The 21,951-nt window shown below is 39.2% G+C and overlaps 1 protein-coding gene across 1 annotated transcript in view; it reads right to left on the bottom strand.

Moving 5' to 3' along the window:
• LOC125955382 (uncharacterized) overlaps positions 1-21,951 on the bottom strand; it is a 43,232-nt gene that overhangs the window by 4,069 nt on the left and 17,212 nt on the right. Inside the window, exon 2 of the mRNA XM_049686516.1 lies at positions 19,088-20,092. Coding sequence (XP_049542473.1) covers positions 19,088-19,996 — 909 coding nt within the window. The 5' untranslated portion in view covers positions 19,997-20,092. The remainder of the gene's footprint in view (positions 1-19,087; positions 20,093-21,951) is intronic.

Genomic DNA, 21,951 nt, shown 5'->3' with positions numbered 1-21,951 from the left:
GTTTGGACGCCGAAAAGGAATGGTTGTTGTCCGGCAAGGAGATGAGAAAACGATAGTGAGAAAGAAGGAAGGAATGGAATTTTGTTCAAGGGAGCGAGAATGTCCGTCTCGGCTGCGAGCGGCGCATTACATGTCATTGCACTGTACAATGTATGCAAAATTGTTCCAATTTTACACCGTAGCACTCGTAGCCAAATTTGAACACAGCTTAAGGGGGGACTTCGGGTTTTTCGGGTTACTTTTGACGATTTTAGTGAAGAAACCATTCATCTTTATTTTTTAAAAATAATGTTATATTAACTAATTCACTCGAGAAATCTGTCGAGAAGGACGAAACTGGGACTGTATACAACGTATATAGTACCGGTGCTCACATACGCCTCTGAGACTTGGACACTGTCCAGAACGGACGAAGCCCTCTTATCCGCGTTCGAGAGGAGAGTTCTTAGAAGGATATTTGGCCCCGTGTGTGAGGAGGGACGATGGAGAAGCCGATACAACGCGGAGTTATACGCGTTGTATGACGATCTCACTGTCGCGCAGCGCATGAGACTCGCCCGGCTTCGGTGGGCTGGGCATGTCATGAGAATGGCAGACGACGACCCAGCCCGTAAAGTCTTCTTAGGCCTTCCGGATGGACAGAGAGGGCGTGGTAGGCCCAAATCGAGATGGAGCGACGGTATCGACATTGACGCCAGAATAGCAGGACTACCGACTTGGAGGACGACGGCGCTCGATCGCGAGCGGTGGAGGAATCTTCTTTGGCAGGCCAAGACCGCTCGTCGGTTGTAGCGCCGGATAAGAAGAAGAATGTTATATTAAACTAAAACTTTTCAAGAATATTTAGTTCTATTACGAGGAAGATTTGATCAAAACTACATTCATGGTATCCAATCTAGAAAGGCAAGTCTGCCAAAATGTACTTTTTGCGGTGCCCATCGTAGCAACGTGCCGGGTCATCTGAAATATACAACTAAATATTCTTTTGTTAGATTATAAGTTTATCCAGGAAGCCCCATCGAGATTTTGAGGAATTTTTTATTTTTCGATTTTTGGCAGATTTTTGAAGTTGAAAAAGTGATACTTTTTTCGACGATGCCTCAAAAAAACGATACTTTACATAACTATTAAAAAATAAGTACCAACAATTTTTATAAAAACTCAACGGAGCTACCTGGCAAATAGAGTAAGATTATGTGTTCAAAATTTCAAATCGATCGGTCCAGTAGGTTTTATGCTACGATGGGCACCGACTTTGAAAACGTAGGTTTTGGGAAACGCGAATCAAAGTCGCGAGATGCATTGAGCCTTGTATAAAACTCTGTTTTTCAAAAATCAATATCTTTGATAATTTTGCTTCGATTGATCCCACAATTTTACACAATACTCTTGAAAGGATAAGCACTCATAAAAAATGTAAAAAGTAAATGCGAAGAACTAAAATAAAATACCAAAGTCCCCCCCCCAGGCAAGACCGAGAGAACTCTTCGACAATTAGTGTTTTCCCCAAACCCCATTTCAGCAATGGCGTAAATATACTGAAAGAACAATTTCATTTTGATCATAAGCAGCGCTTTTTTGCTAGCCGACATGTACGACTATCGACATTTGTTATTTGTTATTTGTTATTTGTTGTTTGTTATTTGTTATTTGATGTGATGTAAGTTTTAAGGTCGAATCTTCTTCTATTTACTTACCCGAATTTAGAGATCGTAGGCGATCTGGAATAGATCACAATACCATTTCTTTCCTGATCGCTTAAAACAGAGTAACCATTTATTTTTTAATAAGTGATTAACGATTCGCAACATTTATGTTTTATTTACTTTTTTTGTTATTCATCTTAAATCTATCGATACATGTTAATGAAAACCTGCTTATGTGCATCACTATTTATTTGTGAATAATAGACCTTACGTTGTCAGGGCAATTTTCTGATCTCTTACTTTTTCTAATATTTCTTGTAAAACATTTACTTGTTCATGTGGTATATCGTTACATCCATATATATATATATATTTATATCTTTTGGATTGTTTTGAAATTCAGTAATGTTTTTTTTATTCTAACACAATAATGATAAGCATTCCATTAATCCTCCAAGTCTATTTCATTCGGGTTAAGCTTTTTCTCTTTTATAAGGTATTCCAGCATAGTCCAACACCCAGCTTGTATGCAAAGATGCAACAAATCAGGTTTCCCTTCAATTATGCTAGCTAAATATTCATATACTGCTGTTGCTTCCTTACAATTATCATCCCACAGGATTTCCAAGGCTTTCATGACTAATAGGATCAATGATTTGTTGATCTCTAGCTTCAGCGTTACAACCAAATCTCGAGTCATCGTGAGCCTTCCATACGCAACTGACAGAAAAAGAAGAACCAGATAGTCTCGATTCATATCCTTATCCTCGGTGAATTGATCGATAATTGACCACATTATTTTTTGTTCATCAATAGTGATGTCATTATTATTATCATTGTCTTCCTTGTAAAACTCTACTTCCACTGAAGGTTGAATGTCTTGCAAGGTGCGATACTGGCCAACGAATACTTTGAACATGCCGGTTCTGTTTCGTCTGATGCACTCGATCATGCAGGCAACCAATTCGTAGCTAGTGCTTCTAGCCAATGCTTGTATCATCCGATCCATATATCCAATGAACAGGTGCTCTAATGTTGTGAGCGATCTACACTTGATTGCTACTCGGCAAGTATCGTCTATCACATGATCTTCTACATTCCCTTGTTTCGTCATGTGTTGAATGGTTTCTTGCGAAAAGCTGTCAATGATTTTAGCTAAATTACGCAAAAGTAAATCATAATTTGTATTGAATTTCATTTGAGCTGCTACTACACTTAGCTCACCATAACATTCTGTGAAGCGCGAGCATTCGTCTGTATTCCTTATTTTGTGTTTGTCTATGCGGCTAATACCGAGACGAAATTTAATAATGTGTACTGCCGTTCGTATGTTACCAGCCTCAACAGCAAGATGGATTACACTTTTTCTTCCTTCGTTAATGTCGAAGCAGAGCTCCTTGATTGTATTCTTGCGACTTTCTGTCAAGTCCGCGGTAGTAACCGCATCTGATGTTATCCCGAGCACCCGTATAGTTATACAAGCCATTAAATCATTATTTTCAGTGAAGTAACAATTAAACAGCTTGGTACATGAAACATAGTAATGGAAGATATTCCATCCATTCTGCTCATTGATGGTCGAGACATTGACCTTGTTGTGTTTGATCAAGAACTTGGCCATACAGCCGAGTCCGGATTGAACAGCAAGATGTAACACATTTCCACCCTCGGCATCTTTTTCGCCATGATTGGAGGTTCGTTCCAACAGATATCTGTAAATCGGATCAAAATCAGACCAATCGAACGCACATGATTTATGGTATTTGGTTCCTGGTTCATAACAATATGACCTATGTGCAATTTCCATAATATCGATAAGAACCTTCCAATCGATGTTCACGTTCAATGATTCACACAAATATCTTATCATTGATTCATTTTTCAGACATACAGCAAGAGCCAAAAGCTTCATTTTGCAAACCTCTTCCACCGATCGGTTGGTCGAAAGTTTTACTTCAACTTGATGGACTAGAATTTCTAATTCAACTAATCTCAGATCGAAGTCTTCATTGTCACATTTTTCGAAAATTTTATACAAATTTGGATGCTCATCCACCTGGTTTGGATTGAGCAACCATTTCGTGACATCAAGGAAGTCCGATGAATACAGGCTCCTTGCTGTGCATGCTAACCAATCAGCATCATAAATCAATGCTGGTATCGCGCTACGAAACTCACGATGCAAGCAGTACATTAAAAATACAGATCTGCTTTTTATTGCGATTTGGAACAAGTCTTGGGCATACTCTTGGAGCAATAAGCGGGCACTGTTTAGCTCTTGTAAATCTTCGCGGTTAGTTAGAGAAATCTTTGCTATATGCTTAGCTAGCAGACAAAGTAGGTTGTGAGAAAACGATTTGTCTTCGATGGTCTTCGAAATTTTATTGATCGCATGGTAGCAGAATGTTACGGCACCAATATTTTGTTTTATGATTTTTTTGAATTTATTGAATTGCAATTTCCGTTCCAAAATGTGCCGTACTATGTCTTTCTGTTCATTTTCCACTGCGAGATGGAGAATGCTTCGTCCTTTCTTATCGAAAGTACCAAAGAAGTCCATTTCACTTACTTTCGATAGCATGTAGCGGAACAAATCAGGTTTATCACCTTCTGCATAAGAAGCTGTAGTATCATCATTGACTACTTCTTGAAGCCAGCTTGAGTGTTGATTCGATACACATAAATGGAAAACATTCCAACCATTTAATTCATCAACAGCCTGGAAATCGATATCGTATCGCTCTATCAGACATTTTGAGAATTCGAAAAGATTAAATGTTATGGCAAGGCGAAGCATTTTATTCGCTTCGACGTCGCTTATATTCGACACCAGGTTCAACAGACATTCATAAGCTTTACAATGTTTAAATCGAGCGCAGGGATATATTTTCAAAAGCAAATTATTAGTCAGCATTGCTAGAAAATAGACAAAATCGGCGCAAAGATTCAACTTGCATGACTCTATCAAATATCTCAGCATAGTTGGTCTTACTGTTGTCACACAGATAACTAACAATGAGAGTATACTTTCGTCAATCTCGATTTCAGCTGGTATTCCATATTTTTTCCACATTACGTTATTCACAATATCGCAAACTTTATCCAATGCATCAGACGTAAAACAATCAGTAAGGTAACTAGCTGCATCACTTTGAATCGAACAGGGTTGAAAATCTTTGATCATAAATCGAGTACAGTAGAGATCAAAAAAATATTTGAATTCAAATTTGTAATTCTTCAACGCAGCATATAGTGTGCATTTCAAAGGATACTCGTCATTTAAAATGGATGGATCTTTTGCCATAAAGTATTTCAACACAAAAACCGATTTACTTTCCAACGCCAATTCAAAATATGAACTCCTTATGATTTCAAAAAAGTGTTCTTCTTCAGCTTCCTGTTTAATTACACTTTCCAACATCCAAACCGCATCCTCGCCGATAACGCTTTCAATAATCTTTTTTTCATAGCGTTCATTATCTTTCTTGTAATCAGGTTCCAATGTGCGTCCGAAAATCTCTTTTAAAACCTGTCGATTTTTTTGTTGTACGTTTTCCGGAAGCGATGCTACAATTTGTTGCAATTCAGTGAACTGCTTTTCTATGTCCCAATCCATCCAAGGTTGATTATAACCTTTGATGCTAAATCTGTGATTAATTATGTATTTAACTACTGGAGTATGACCATTTTCCAGTGCCAAATGAAGAACACTGCGGCCATTTAGATCGTAAACACCAAAACAATTCGTATTCGCAGCTTCCATCAGTAATTTAAATATTTTGGAAGCATTCTCCGAGTTCGCGTCACTCGCTGGTTCAGAAACACAATAATGACTAGCATTCCATCCATTCTCCGAGTCTATTTCATTCGGGTTAAGCTTTTTCTCTTTTATAAGGTATTCCAGCATAGTCCCACACCCAGCTTGTATGCAAAGATGCAACAAATTAGGTTTCCCTTCAATTATGCTTGCTAAATATTCATATACTGCGGTTGCTTCCTTACAATTATCATCCCACAGGATTTCCAAGGCTTTCATGACTAATAGGATCAATGATTTGTTGATCTCTAGCTTCAGCGTTACAACCAAATCTCGAGTCATCGTGGGCCTTCCATACGCAACTGACAGAAAAAGAAGAACCAGATAGTCTCGATTCATATCCTTATCCTCGGTGAATTGATCGATAATTGACCACATTATTTTTTGTTCATCAATAGTGATGTCATTATTATTATCATTTTCTTCCTTGTAAAACTCTACTTCCACTGAAGGATGAATGCATTGCAAGGTGCGATAGTGGCCAACGAATACTTTGAACATGCCGGTTCTGTTTCGTCTGATGCACTCTATCATGCAGACAACCAATTCGTAGCTAGTGCATCTAGCCAATGCTTGTATCATCCGATCCATATATCCAATGAACAGGTGCTCTAATGTTGTGAGCGATCTACACTTGATTGCTACTCGGCAAGCATCGTCTATGATATGATCTTCTACATTCCCTTGTTTCGTCATGTGTTGAATGGCTTCTTGCGAAAAGCTGTCAATGATTTTGGCTAAATTACGTAAAAGTAAATCATAGTTTGCATTGAATTTCATTCGAGCTGCAACTACACTTAGCTCACCATAACATTCTGTGAAGCGCGAGCATTCGTCTGAATTCCTTATTTTGTGTTTGTCTATGTGGCTAATGCCGAGACGAAATTTAATAATTTGTACTGCCGCTCTTATGTTACCAGCCTCAACAGCAACATGGATTACACTTTTTCTTCCTTCGTTAATGTTGAAGCAGAGCTCCTTGATTGTATTCTTGCGACTTTCTGTCAAGTCCGCGGTAGTAATCGCATCTGATGTTATCCCGAGCACCCGTATAGTTATCCAAGCCAATAGATCATTATTTTCAGTGAAGTAACAATTAAAGAGCTTGGAACATGAAACATAGTAATGGAAGATATTCCATCCATTCTGCTCATTGATGGTCGAGACATTGACCTGGTTGTGTTTGATCAAGAACTTGGCCATACAGCCGAGTCCGGATTGAACAGCAAGATGTAACACATTTCCACCCTCGGCATCTTTTTCGCCATGATTGGAGGTTCGTTCCAACAGATATCTGTAAATCGGATCAAAATCAGACCAATCGAATGCACATGATTTATGGTATTTGGTTCCTGGTTCATAACAATATGACCTATGTGCAATTTCCATAATATCGATAAGAACCTTCCAATCGATGTTCACGTTCAATGATTCACACAAATATCTTATCATTGATTCATTTTTCAGACATACAGCAAGAGCCAAAAGCTTCATTTTGCAAACCTCTTCCACCGATCGGTTGGTCGAAAGTTTTACTTCAACTTGATGGACTAGATTTTCTAATTCAACTAATCTCAGATCGAAGTCTTCATCGTCACATTTTTCGAAAATTTTATACAAATTTGGATGCTCATCCACCTGGTTTGGATTGAGCAACCATTTCGTGACATCAAGGAAGTCCGATGAATACAGGCTCCTTGCTGTGCATGCTAACCAATCAGCATCATAAATCAATGCTGGTATCGCGCTACGAAACTCACGATACAGATGGTACACGAGGGATAAGTATCTATATTTCATAGCGATTTCGTACAGATCTTTGGCATTTTCTTGGAGCAATAAGCGGGCACTGTTTGGCTCTTGTAAATTCTCGCGATTAGCTAGTGAAATCTTTGCAATTTGCTTAGCCAGTATACCAAGCACTTTATAAGAGACTTCGTTCTCTCCAACATTTATCGAAATCTCGCGAATCGCAAGACAGCAGAATGTAATGTTTGGTATAGCATCAATGCTAAGGTTTTCGATTTCATCAAATTTGTCGAGTAGCAATTTCCGTTCCAAAATGTGCCGTACTATGGCTTCCTGTTCATTTTCCACTGCGAGATGGAGAATACTTCGTCCTTCCTTATCGAAGCTACCAAAGAAGTCCATATCACTTCCTTTCGATAGCATGTTGCGGAACAAATCAGTTTTATCACCATCTGCATAAGAAGCTGCAGTATCATCATTGACTACTTCTTGAAGCCAGCTTGAGTGTTGATTCGATACACATAAATGGAAAACATTCCAACCATTTAATTCATCAACAGCCTGGAAATCGATATCGTATCGCTCTATCAGACATTTTGAGAATTCGAAAAGGTTGAATGTTATGGCAAGGCGAAGCATTTTATTCGCTTCGACGTCAGTTACATTCGCTGCCAAGTCCAATAGACAATCATATGCCTTACTTGGTTGAATTGCGGTCTCATAAGATATTTTTGAAGACAAGGTATAAGTTAACATTGCTAGAAAATAGACAAAACCAGTGCAAAGATTCAACTTGCATGACTCTACCAAATACCTCAGCACAGTTGGTCTTACTATTGCGACACAGATAACTGACAACGAGAGTATACTTTCATCAATCTCGATTTCAGCTGGTATTCCAAGGTTCTCCCAATACATGTTATTTATAATATTGCAAACTTTTTCTATTTCGTCAAACTTCAAATAACCAATAAGATAACTAGCTGCATCACTTTGAATCAAACAAGCAATAGAACCACTTTGAGTCGAAGAAATCGAACAGGGTTGAACATTTTTGATCGTAAATAGCGAACAGTAGATATCAAAGAAATATTTGAAATGAGTATTGTAATTCCTAATCACACAAACAACTATGCAATGCCAAAGGTTTTCCCTTTTTATAGTCAATGGATCATTTGCATAGTACTGCATCGCAATCATCGAATATCTCTCCAACTCCAAATTTAGATATGGATTCCGTATCACTCGAACAAAATGTTTACTAGAAGCAGTCCGCTTACTTGCACGCTCTAACATTGAAACTGAATCTTTTCCAATCACGTCTTCTGTATTATTTTCTTCATTGTGCTCATTATCTTTCTTGTAAGCAGGATCGAATAATCGTCTGAAGCTTGCGGATCTCTCTTTGATCGAATGAGCAATCACTTCATCACAGAATTGCTTCATATTTTTGCAGGCATCGTGTGACTCGTAAACAATTATCTCACCGCTGAGAGCTCCCATAACATGTCTAGCATACTTTGCAGCTTTAAGAATTTTATTTTTCCCAGCTGAAGCTACCTGTTCGCTAAGAACTTCTTTATTTATGGAGGCGCCATGATGCAAAAGATAAGATATCAATTGGGGTTTGTCCCCATGGAACGCGTAATCCAAAGCCGTCCAATCGAATATTTTTTCTTTGATGTTTATTATGTCAGGTTCGATGGAATCTGGTAAAAAGTTTGGCCAGTCACGTTCAAAATCATAATATAATGCAATTAGATGGAATGCAGTTCTCTCTCCATCATCTTTCTCATAAAGTGACTTCGGGTTAGTAGAAAGTAATGATTCCACTGCTTCCCAGTCCCTTTCAATAATAGCTTGATGTATTGGATGCTTTTCGACCAGAATTGTATTGATATTCTCGCGTAACACTTTGCGTTCCTCATCCCAAAATGACTCTAGACTAGACATCTTTATCCTGTCTTGTGGATATCCTTTTGCCTGTCGCTGGATAACGCACCAAGCAGCTAAATACTCAGCGAATGTGCGATGGATAAACTCGATTGTTCCAGTATGGGTGAAATGTATAATCCCAGTTTTTTCTCTGCCTTCGTGAATTTTACACAAGTATTCCGCTGCCTGACGCATCTCATTGGCCGATAGGATAACGGACAGTTCCCTTTCGTTAAAAATCCTGTAGAGTGCTAACAGTCCATATTGGAGTTTCACTTGTTCTATTCTTTTTTCAAATCTCTCCATTTCTAACGGTTTATCTGCTACATTTTTATGTGATCCATGTTTATCATACAGAAGATGTCGAATCTTTACCTTCACAAACTCTTTTACAGTAAACGATCCCTGTGATATATCGCAGATCGTCTCGAGCAACCTCATCATAAACGATTTTGAAGCAAAATTTGTGCTTGTGTTTTCGTTATAATAAACACGATCCGCAATAATGTCTACTACTATCATCAAGTTTAGTGGAATATCACTCATACTACCTAAACTACCAAGTAGCATTATACACAATGATTTATGGAAATCCGACACATCTTCATCGTTAATGTTCCCATTACACCATTTGGCCTTCATCAAATTGTACAGCATGGAACCCTTGTCGGATAGTGACAGAGGTTTCAACTGGAAAAATGAGGGATCCTTGAACGACTCTTCGATTTGTTCTTTAAAGCCGTATGGACGACTGCTTAAATACAACTTCCGTACACCTTTCAACTGTTCAAACAGAGATAGAAATTTTAAAACTGCCTCCTTGTAATAAGGGGCAACTTCATCGAAGCCGTCCAACAGAAACACCAATTCGCCTGCATTAAACTTTTCTTTGAATACCAGCAACTGGATTGAGTTGTTTAAGGATAAATCGTGTTCTTTGGTAAGATCTTCTCTCACATTTGTTTTTCCATCCGAAAGAACTAAACAATTCGAACATATCTCAGCGATTTCTTGTTTTAGTAGAAGTGATGAATGTACAAGCTTATATAGCATTTTCATTGCTTCCGTTTCATCGATTACCTTTCCCTCCGTATACTTTGAGCCAGATGCAAATGGTTTAAAATCGGTACAATGATCGGATAAGTTACATCGAACAACCCAGGATGAGGGATTTCGTTGCCGCAAATGCCAAGCCAACCATGTGAGGTTGGTCGATTTCCCGAAACCCGCTTCTCCAAGCAATATCAAAACCCTTTTACCGTCTTCGTCAACGATTGGTTCATGCTCGTCGTTTGGATTATTTTTCTTATCGAAAACTCCTTTGAAATTCTCTTGTTTCATAAGGTGTTTCATCATTTCGTTGAAATTGAGTCCTTCCCGCTGAAGGGCCTCAGCGTGGTCTTTATAAAAGTTGGAATTTATCTTCCAACCTACGTGTTCTGCCTGAAGCTTGATTTCTTCATCAGTCCAATGACGATGGACATAAGTGCTTTCGATATCACGATATTTCTTCGCAATTTCATTGTTCTCTTCCATTTGCTCTCCCCAGTCTAACAGATGGGCAACGTCTTCGATTGGAAGTTTTCTGTTCTGGAATATGTTGACCGGAGAGATGATAGTTCCACATAACATAATGTTCTCCTTTTGGAATCGCTCCCACGATTCTTCTGCCAAGTCACAAAGTTGAAAGCCGTTAAGATCAGATGGAATGTTATTCGTTTTCCTGATAAGAAATATTTGTTTTTTGTTAACCCTTAGGATATCCGTTTCCCATTTCTGTGCGATACTTTGAACCGCATCAAACGAATCGTGGCAAATAACGATCAAACAATTGGGCGACTCGCCACACCGAAGCACTGCCTCTACAGAGTCTGAATTTGTGATGAAATCAGAATCATTTAGAAATAGTGTCGTACTATGATCTTTGCTCTGTAATTTCAATATGTCTAATAGCACCGTAGCGCCAAAATGGATATCGAATGCCTCAATTTGCACAACGTTTTTATTTTTAACCTGCTCATGTAATTCAGATTTTTGAAGTGCTTCGGCACTAACGCGAAATGACGACTCCAAAACATTCTCCCGTAGTTTATCAGAGATAGACTCTAATTTCATATGTGCTAGTGTGCCTTTAATATTCTCAAAATCTTTTTTAATGTCGTCTGAACGCAACGGCTTAGCAAATGGATCCATCAGCCAATCAAAATTAGTTTTGAATAACCTTTCGGCGGCTATATTCTCCTCATTATACCCTTTGAGTCGATCAGGAACCAACTGATCAGCGTCATATTGCATATTCCTCCAAATTTTAGTTATTGCATCATCTAGCTCATGCTCCCCTAGGGTGCCACACACTAAACGAAGTCGTTCGCAGAATAATTTAAAGCATTCATCCACATCATCATTCGGTAATGAATCTGAGGAAGAATATTTATTTTTTTCGTCCGACAGATAATCGTTCGAAACATGCACCCGTTTCATTTTCAAATCATCCCATACACATCCATCGATGTTGAATTCTAGTCGGTATTGAACTTCAAACTCTTTTCTAAATGCTTCATACCCTGGCTTTGAGTTCGAGGAGGATAAACCTAAAAATTCTTTTGTAAACCCGTATGAGTCATTTGCCGATGTTTCCTTCCTATCTATTACATCCAAAATGGCTTGACGATACTCTTTATAGAGGGAATTGTAGGACGTTATCCTCTTGTTGGATTTGGTAGCTTCGACCAGTAGCTTGGCTAGCCTAGTTCGCTTAGAACATTTTCGCAATAGTTGATATAAATTGCTATACGTTCCATCGGCAGCCCATAGTTTATCGTATTTCAGTTGATAGTATTTAGCTCCAATACTATCGAATAATGATGAGACATAGGAATCGAGAGATGGCGCCGAATCCTTCGTGATAGCTGGTTCTACTATTTTCCAGATGTTCTTTGCCTGGTCGTTGATATCTGCGTTGGTGCAAATGACAAACCCTTCCAGATCAGTTGTCGATTGTTGTTGATCACAGAATGAGGTGAAATACTTCAGAATAGCAAACGGATTCTTCGTATCGCTATTGGTAGTGAAATCCTTCACCGTAATTTTGGGAGCAGGCGATCCCAACTTGTGTTTGACTTGTATCTTTAGTATTCCTGCCTTTCCACCATCCTTGAAAGTATACACGATGTCATCGAATTTTCCGGCTGAAGGATCCTCTGCCGCGACTTCGAAACTGAAGTCGTTGGCTGGGTCCAAAGACTTTTTGGCATTCGCCAGGCAAACAACTATTCCAAGCTTCAATTGAAAGGATGCTCCATGGAGTGCATGCTTCAGCCCTGATAGATTACTTTCGACCTTTCGAGAATCGTTCGCCTCGTTATTCTTTTTACCATCAGAGCGTTCCGATGAATCTGGAGTTGCCATAGTTTGAGCTTCTATGATGTTTGCGATATCTCCTTGCAGGACAAGTTGTCATAGATTTGTCGATTCAATCAGCTTACAACACTAGAGCGCAATGACTAGAAAGAAAGAAGAAAAGATTATTGTTACATATGGATTCGTCAAGGCATCTTGTACGAGATTGTGCTCGAACAGGAGTTTCAAATGAGCTAAATTAACTATCAGACAAAGTGTGGCAACGTGCCTTCATTGCATTTGCATTCCGCCATACTCTAACCGAGTAAGCTGAGGAGTTAATCAATGTTTTGACTCTGACTTCTAGAGACTCCCGTCGCACTGCCAGCCGGCACAGAGGCAAGTGTAAGTCCGGACAATTGCCAAGGAGCGGAAACGGCCGGTAACTGAGAAGCTCGAGATCAACTTAAAGCTGACTCATGCTATATGGCATCACAAGAAGAGCTGCCCCAAGTCGCGAGAGTGCTGAAGGACAGGTTGGGCAGTTACAGTACGGTTAGAACGCGACTGGAGATCTCGTCCAGCATTGCAGCGCTGCGTCAACTAATCATGCCGCGTCAAGAGCTTCCCTGCTCGTCGAACGAACTTCACGCACCCTTCGGATTCGACTTTCTTATCAATGATTGATAAACTCGCTCAATATCTATAGCCGTTGCTAGAGATTCATTATCTAAAATAGGAATTTATCCGCTTTCAACTGGCTGAGCTAGTGCTCTATCATGTTTACTAGAAAACGAATCAGGAATGTTGAGCAAAGGTGACTCGGCTTATCATGAGCGAATACAGATTATTCATTGCCAGCATTACGTGTTTCATTTCGTAAGAAAAAAAATCTAGATTATCTTAGTCCATGTTTCTGTGGAATTTAGTGGAATAGCGGGAAAGAAGCACTTGCTTGTCGCAAACGGCGGTGACCCAAGTAATGACTCCACGAATCATTGGTCAGGAACATGAGTTCATATGCTTGATAGTGTAATTGGCACCAAAATGCGTTTCCCAAGCACGCCAGAGCAACATCACAGGTGATAATGGCAACCAACGTCCGCTCAACACGATCTGCAGTGTTGACTGTCGATTATCTTTTCTACCCGACAGTAAAAGCACTTCCAGCTACAATGTGTGTAGTAATAGGACAATCTGAACTCTAGCACTTACGTAACTGTCCAATGTAGGTGAATTTGGAATAGAATCGCGTGGATCAGTCAGGTGAAGCTTAACCGTCTGTTGAATCGTTTGCACTGATAGGGATTAGGGATAAACTTGAACTATCTCAAACAGTACCACTCTCATAAACAAACGAACACACGTTTAAACGAAGTACAGAACAAGTCACTGAGTTTCGCAAGAAATAAGGAAACCACTGGTATGCTTCCATCTCTTACGCCATTTCGAATCAAATTCACAATTTCCAAACGATGTTGCTCACACTCTGCTTTCTGTACTACAGCTGTGCGACGGACGTATCGATCTTTATATTGAAAGCCTTATCTGTTCTGCCTTAATGTTTATCTTATCCAATGGCTTATCTTCATTGATAATCACTACTGCGAAGGTTTGTGTTACCTTCAAACTTTGGATTAAATGTAGCTTCATTTCGTTTTAGGCTGATATAGACAATTCTGTATGTGTTTATTAACTAACTTTCTTTTGCACCAGCTTTTTGAAGTCAGACAAGGAATTCAATGGAACAGTGGATTAATACAGTAATTCAGTCTTATATGATCTTAAAGGTTGCTGTTGTCAATAAATAAATTGCTTATCTGCTTAATTGCTTAATTGCCTTTTCCACGGAATCGCTTGCACGCCGTGGTAAATGTGGCAAATATCTACCAAATAATCAGCAACGATAAGATGCACAACTAAACCAAACCCACAGTTTTTGTAACTCTCTCGTGATAAGCTTGCACACCCTACCAAGCACTGAGTACTCGCCCACTCTCGCTACTTTGTTTCGACTTCATTTTGGTAGTTCTTACCGGAAATATAGTATAGCGACAATGCACCTTCACTTAATTCCGGACAATCAACTGAGTCTTTTAAGAAGAACCAAAGAAGTATACGAAAACTTGATCGATGGGATGTAATTTGAGTTTTGTACATCAAATTGAACATGTTTTAGTTCCCGATTACCACGGATTATTCCAAAATAATCAATTACGACTATATTCGGTTATCTATCGAAATTTAAAGAAATTAGGGATCTTTGAGGTATGTCTCTTATCAAAATTGCCACGAAATACAAAGCCTTCCTACGTGATTCCGGTTTGCATACACATCGTACGCAAAAGCGACCGATAAGTGTATCAGTTAATCCCGTTTCGTTGGAAATTTGTAATCTCCGAAGAACATGTAGAACCAAAAACACATATTTTATGCCCTTTCAACCAGCAACATTGCTATCGCATCGCGAATAAATGACTAAGGTGGAGTGATCAGTGTGGTCATTGCGAAAATGGAGATAGCGTTCTGATAAGCCTACGGCGACAGTCACCGTACTGTAAAGCGGTTACGTATATTTCTATTCGAATGTATCGAATCAACATGCAGCGGATTATTATATTTTAACATTTTTCTACTCGCCTTCTGATTGAAATATAGATCATGATGAAGAAATTGATCATTTTTCTGGAAACTATGATACCATATGCTGCTTGAACCTTGCAATCTAACATTAAAAACATATTGATGACGAACAAAGGCAATTTCAGCCCCATTTTAAATATAAAGAGTAATGAGTACCTACAACTTCCACTTCACTGAACAGACTCCCTGAATCTACCCTGAATCTGCCAGATTGATCTAACTTTAAGTATCGCAAGTCCTTCAAAAATGTTCTCCTCTGAGGGGGATGCTTTGGGCAAAGAACTAGAAGCAGTGCAAAAGGTCACCTTGCCTTGTGATCAGCTGTACTTGAGTAGAAATCGGCCTCAACCAACAGCAGCTAATGTATGTTTAGAAGCTTCAAACTTCCACTTTTTATACGTTTAGTGGTAAAATTAAAGTTTAATACCTTGAAATTTTCGCTTCTATCCTAGAGCATAATGTCGATAAGAAAAGAAACTATCTTTTATCGTCAATCCATTAGTTAGCTTCTGCTATCATGGGGATCATGCCTGGCACTATTACTAATAGCTGTCAGCAGTCACCAAGTTGTTAACAAAACCGCGCTCTGCCGGCATTGCGCTCTAGTATATACAGTATGGAAAGAACATGTATCCACCCTTGCAAACAATTGACGTTTTGGCTATTTTACCTAATGCTTAAAATAAAAATCACATATAAAAATCACATTCGCTTTTGGTTTTTATTCCTCTTTATTATTCAAGCAGAGCTGCCAAAAAACAGTTTTGTTAGAAACAATCGAATAATGTAAGAAAAACACATAAAATAAGTTGATTCATTCCATACAATTCAATGTACTGTATTTTAAAATATTGTATAGTTTTCACTTTAAAATAATAAAGTAATAGTTTTTTCTCTCCATTTCAAGGGTGCATTTGAGTTCCTTAATCTCAAGCGCATCTTTTGGGGCCCATTTGATGGCTTGTTGGCTGAAAATAATGGAGATATTTCTTGCATGGATGGATAAACTTTTTCTGTACATTGTGTGTAGCATATTTGGCAGCTTTACGAATTTTATATTTTCCAGCGGAAACTACCTACTCATAAAGAACATCTACCTGTCATTTATCGAGGACTCATTACCCAAAAGATAAGATATCAATTGTGGCTTGTCCATATGGACCGCAAAATTTAAAGCAGTCCAACCAAATATTTTTTCTTCGGTGTTTCTTATGTCAGGTTCGATGGAATCTGGTAAAAAGTTTGGCCAGTCACGTTCAAAATCATAATATAATGCAAAAAGATGGAATGCAGTTCTTTTTCCTGCATCTCTCTCACAGAGTAGCTCTGGTTTTGCAGAAAGTAGTGCTTCTACTCTATTCCAATCTCTTTCAATAATAGCCGAATGTAACGGCCGGTTTGTGGCAAGAATTGTATCAATATTCTCTCGAAGCTCTTTACGCTCCTTATCCCAGAACGATTCTAGACTAGATATCTTTATCGTGCATTGTTGCTTGCCTTCTATTTGTCGCTGGACAACCCACCAAGCAGCCAAGTATTCAGCAAATGATCGATGAATAAACATAGGAACGCCATCCTGGATTCCATAAATTATTCCAGTTTTTTCGCTACCTTCAAGTATTCTATCTAGATAATCCTTCGCCATGTTCATCTCTGTATCTGATAAGCTATCGGACAGCTCATTTTCGCAGAAAATAACCCAAAGTGCTACCAGTCCATGCAGTAATTTCGTTTCGTTAACGACCTCCTCAAATCTTTCCATTTCTTCTGGTTTATCTGCTACATGTTTATCAGCCCCATTTTTACCATAGAGAAGATGTCGAACCTTGATTTTCACAAATTCTTCCACAATGAACGATGTCTTTGATAAGTCTAAGATTGCGCCAAGCAGGTTTTTGCTAAACGTTTTCGAAACAAAGTTTAAACTAATGCTTTGATTATAATAAACACGATTCGCGAGAATGTTCATTGCCATCATCATGTTTAATGGGATATCACTCATGCCACCTAAACTACAAAGCAACATTATACACAACGATTTATAGTTATCGGATACCTCTTTATCATCAATATTTCCATTATTCCATTTTACCTTCATCATCTTTAAGAGGATGCACCCTTTTCCTTGTAGCGATAGAGGTTGCAGTTGGAAAAACGAGGGATCATTGAAAAACGCTTGAAATTGAGTTTTGAACCCATATGGACGGGTGGTAACATACATTTTCCCCACACCTTTAAATTGATTGAACAGAGAGAGGAACTCTAAAACCACATCTTTGTAATTAGGAGCGCTTTCATCAAACCCATCCAGCAGGAACACCAATTCCCCTGCATTAAACTTCTCTTTGAATACAAGCAGCTGGATAGAGTTGCTGAAGGATAGACCGCGCTGCTTCATTAGATCTTCGCTCACATTTGCTTCTCCATCCGAATGAACTATGCATTTTGAACATTTCTCAGCCATTTTCCGTTCTAGTTGAAGTGATGAATGTACCAGCTTGTACAACATTCTTATCGCTTCCGTTTCATCGATTACCTTTCCCTCCTTACTCTTTGGATCAGATGCAAATGGTTTAAAATCGGTACAGTGATCGGATAAGTTACAGCGAACAACCCAGGATGAAGGATTGCGTTGCCGCAAATGCCAAGCCAACCATGTGAGGTTAGTTGACTTACCGATGCCCGCTTCTCCAAGCAATATCAACACCTTTTTTCCTTCGTCGCCAATGATTGGTTCATTCTTTTCCTCGGCATGATTTGTCTTTCCGAACATTTGATCAAAATCCGGGGTTTTCTTTAACCGTTGCGTTATTTCTACGAAGCTCATTCCTTCTTGCTGGAGTTCTTTTAAGCTTTTCAGTTCTCGGGAAACTTTACTCCACTCTATGTTCTCCGCTTTCAGTTTGTTTTTCTCTCCAACCCAAGGTCGATGAACATAAGTGCTTTCAATTTCACGATATTTTTTCGAAATTTCGCTGTCCTCTTCCATTTGCTTTCCCCATTCTAAAAGTTTAATAATTTCATCGATTGAATGTTCGGTGAAATTATTCTGAAATATTTTATTCGGGGAAATGGTCGTTCCGCATAAAGAAATGCTCTCATTTCGGAATCGCTCCCACGATTCTTCTGTCAAGTCACAAAATTGAAAGCAGTTAAGATCAGATGGAATGTTATTCGTTTTCCTGATAAGAAATATTTGTTTTTCGGTACCCTTTAGGATATCTTTTATCCATTTCCGTGCGATACTTTGAACCGCATTAAACGAATCGTGGCAAATAACGATCAAACAATTGGGCGACTCGTCACACCGAAGCACTGCCTCTACAGAGTCTGAATTTGTGATGAAATCAGAATCATTTAGAAATAGTGTCGTACTATGATCTTTGCTCTGTAATTTCAATATGTCTAATAGCACCGTAGCGCCAAAATGGATATCGAATGCCTCAATTTGCACAACGTTTTTATTTTTAACCTGCTCATGTAATTCAGATTTTTGAAGTGCTTCGGCACTAACGCGAAATGACGACTCCAAAACATTCTCCCGTAGTTTATCAGAGATAGACTCTAATTTCATATGTGCTAGTGTGCCTTTAATATTCTCAAAATCTTTTTTAATGTCGTCTGAACGCAACGGCTTAGCAAATGGATCCATCAGCCAATCAAAATTAGTTTTGAATAACCTTTCGGCGGCTATATTCTCCTCATTATACCCTTTGAGTCGATCAGGAACCAACTGATCAGCGTCATATTGCATATTCCTCCAAATTTTAGTTATTGCATCATCTAGCTCATGCTCCCCTAGGGTGCCACACACTAAACGAAGTCGTTCGCAGAATAATTTAAAGCATTCATCCACATCATCATTCGGTAATGAATCTGAGGAAGAATATTTATTTTTTTCGTCCGACAGATAATCGTTCGAAACATGCACCCGTTTCATTTTCAAATCATCCCATACACATCCATCGATGTTGAATTCTAGTCGGTATTGAACTTCAAACTCTTTTCTAAATGCTTCATACCCTGGCTTTGAGTTCGAGGAGGATAAACCTAAAAATTCTTTTGTAAACCCGTATGAGTCATTTGCCGATGTTTCCTTCCTATCTATTACATCCAAAATGGCTTGACGATACTCTTTATAGAGGGAATTGTAGGACGTTATCCTCTTGTTGGATTTGGTAGCTTCGACCAGTAGCTTGGCTAGCCTAGTTCGCTTAGAACATTTTCGCAATAGTTGATATAAATTGCTATACGTTCCATCGGCAGCCCATAGTTTATCGTATTTCAGTTGATAGTATTTAGCTCCAATACTATCGAATAATGATGAGACATAGGAATCGAGAGATGGCGCCGAATCCTTCGTGATAGCTGGTTCTACTATTTTCCAGATGTTCTTTGCCTGGTCGTTGATATCTGCGTTGGTGCAAATGACAAACCCTTCCAGATCATTTGTCGATTGTTGTTGATCACAGAATGAGGTGAAATACTTCAGAATAGCAAACGGATTCTTCGTATCGCTATTGGTAGTGAAATCCTTCACCGTAATTTTGGGAGCAGGCGATCCCAACTTGTGTTTGACTTGTATCTTTAGTATTCCTGCCTTTCCACCATCCTTGAAAGTATACACGATGTCATCGAATTTTCCGGCTGAAGGATCCTCTGCCGCGACCTCGAAACTGAAGTCGTTGGCTGGGTCCAAAGACTTTTTGGCATTCGCCAGGCAAACAACTATTCCAAGCTTCAATTGAAAGGATGCTCCATGGAGTGCATGCTTCAGCCCTGATAGATTACTTTCGACCTTTTGAGAATCGTTCGCCTCGTTATTCTTTTTACCATCAGTGCGTTGCGATGAATCTGGAGTTGCCATAGTTCGATGATTCTATGATGTTTGCGATATCTCCTTGCAGCACAAGTTGTCATAGATTTGTCGATTCAATCAGCTTACAACACTAGAGCGCAATGACTAGAAAGAAAGAAGAAAAGATTATTGTTACATATGGATTCGTCAAGGCATCTTGTACGAGATTGTGCTCGAACAGGATTTTCAAATGATCTAAATTAACTATCCGATAAAGTGTGACATCGTGCTTTCATTGCATTTGCCTGCTGGCAGACTCTAACCGAGTAAGCTGAGGAGTTAATCAATGTTTTTACTCTGACTTCTAGAGACTCCCGTCGCACTGCCAGCCGGCACAGATGCAAGTGTAAGTCCGGACAATTGCCAAGGAGCGGAAACGGCCGGTAACTGAGAAGCTCGAGATCAACTTAAAGCTGACTCATGCTATATGGCATCACAAGAAGAGCTGCCCCAAGTCGCGAGAGTGCTGAAGGACAGGTTGGGCAGTTACAGTACGGTTAGAACGCGACTGGAGATCTCTTCCAGCATTGCAGCGCTGCGTCAACTAATCATGCCGCGTCAAGAGCTTCCCTGCTCGTCGAACGAACTTCACGCACCCTTCGGATTCGACTTTCTTATCAATGATTGATAAACTCGCTCAATATCTATAGCCGTTGCTAGAGATTCATTATCTAAAATAGGAATTTATCCGCTTTCAACTGGCTGAGCTAGTGCTCTATCATGTTTACTAGAAAACGAATCAGGAATGTTGAGCAAAGGTGACTCGGCTTAACATGAGCGAATACAGATTATTCATTGCCAGCATTACGTGTTTCATTTCGTAAGAAAAAAAATCTAGATTACCTTAGTCCATGTTTCTGTGGAATTTAGTGGAATAGTGGGAAAGAAGCACTTGCTTGTCGCAAACGGCGGTGACCCAAGTAATGACTCCACGAATCATTGGTCAGGAACATGAGTTCATATGCTTGATAGTGTAGTTGGCACCAAAATGCGTTTCCCAAGCACGCCAGAGCAACATCACAGGTGATAATGGCAACCAACGTCCGCTCAACACGATCTGCAGTGTTGACTGTCGATTATCTTTTCTACCCGACAGTAAAAGCACTTCCAGCTACAATGTGTGTAGTAATAGGACAATCTGAACTCTAGCACTTACGTAACTGTCCAATGTAGGTGAATTTGGAATAGAATCGCGTGGATCAGTCAGGTGAAGCTTAACCGTCTGTTGAATCGTTTGCACTGATAGGGATTAGGGATAAACTTGAACTATCTCAAACAGTACCACTCTCATAAACAAACGAACACACGTTTAAACGAAGTACAGAATAAGTCACTGAGTTTCGCAAGAAATAAGGAAACCACTGGTATGCTTCCATCTCTTACGCCATTTCGAATCAAATTCACAATTTCCAAACGATGTTGCTCGCACTCTGCTTTCTGTACTACAGCTGTGCGACGGACGTATCGATCTTTATATTGAAAGCCTTATCTGTTCTGCCTTAATGTTTATCTTATCCAATGGCTTATCTTCATTGATAATCACTACTGCGAAGGTTTGTGTTACCTTCAAACTTTGGATTAAATGTAGCTTCATTTCGTTTTAGGCTGATATAGACAATTCTGTATGTGTTTATTAACTAACTTTCTTTTGCACCAGCTTTTTGAAGTCAGACAAGGAATTCAATGGAACAGTGGATTAATACAGTAATTCAGTCTTATATGATCTTAAAGGTTGCTGTTGTCAATAAATAAATTGCTTATCTGCTTAATTGCTTAATTGCCTTTTCCACGGAATCGCTTGCACGCCGTGGTAAATGTGGCAAATATCTACCAAATAATCAGCAACGATAAGATGCACAACTAAACCAAACCCACAGTTTTTGTAACTCTCTCGTGATAAGCTTGCACACCCTACCAAGCACTGAGTACTCGCCCACTCTCGCTACTTTGTTTCGACTTCATTT

The sequence above is a fragment of the Anopheles darlingi genome, chromosome 3 (assembly GCF_943734745.1).
Source record: "Anopheles darlingi chromosome 3, idAnoDarlMG_H_01, whole genome shotgun sequence".
Lineage (NCBI taxonomy): Eukaryota > Metazoa > Arthropoda > Insecta > Diptera > Culicidae > Anopheles > Anopheles darlingi.
This window is presented reverse-complemented; position numbering and strand designations above follow the sequence as displayed.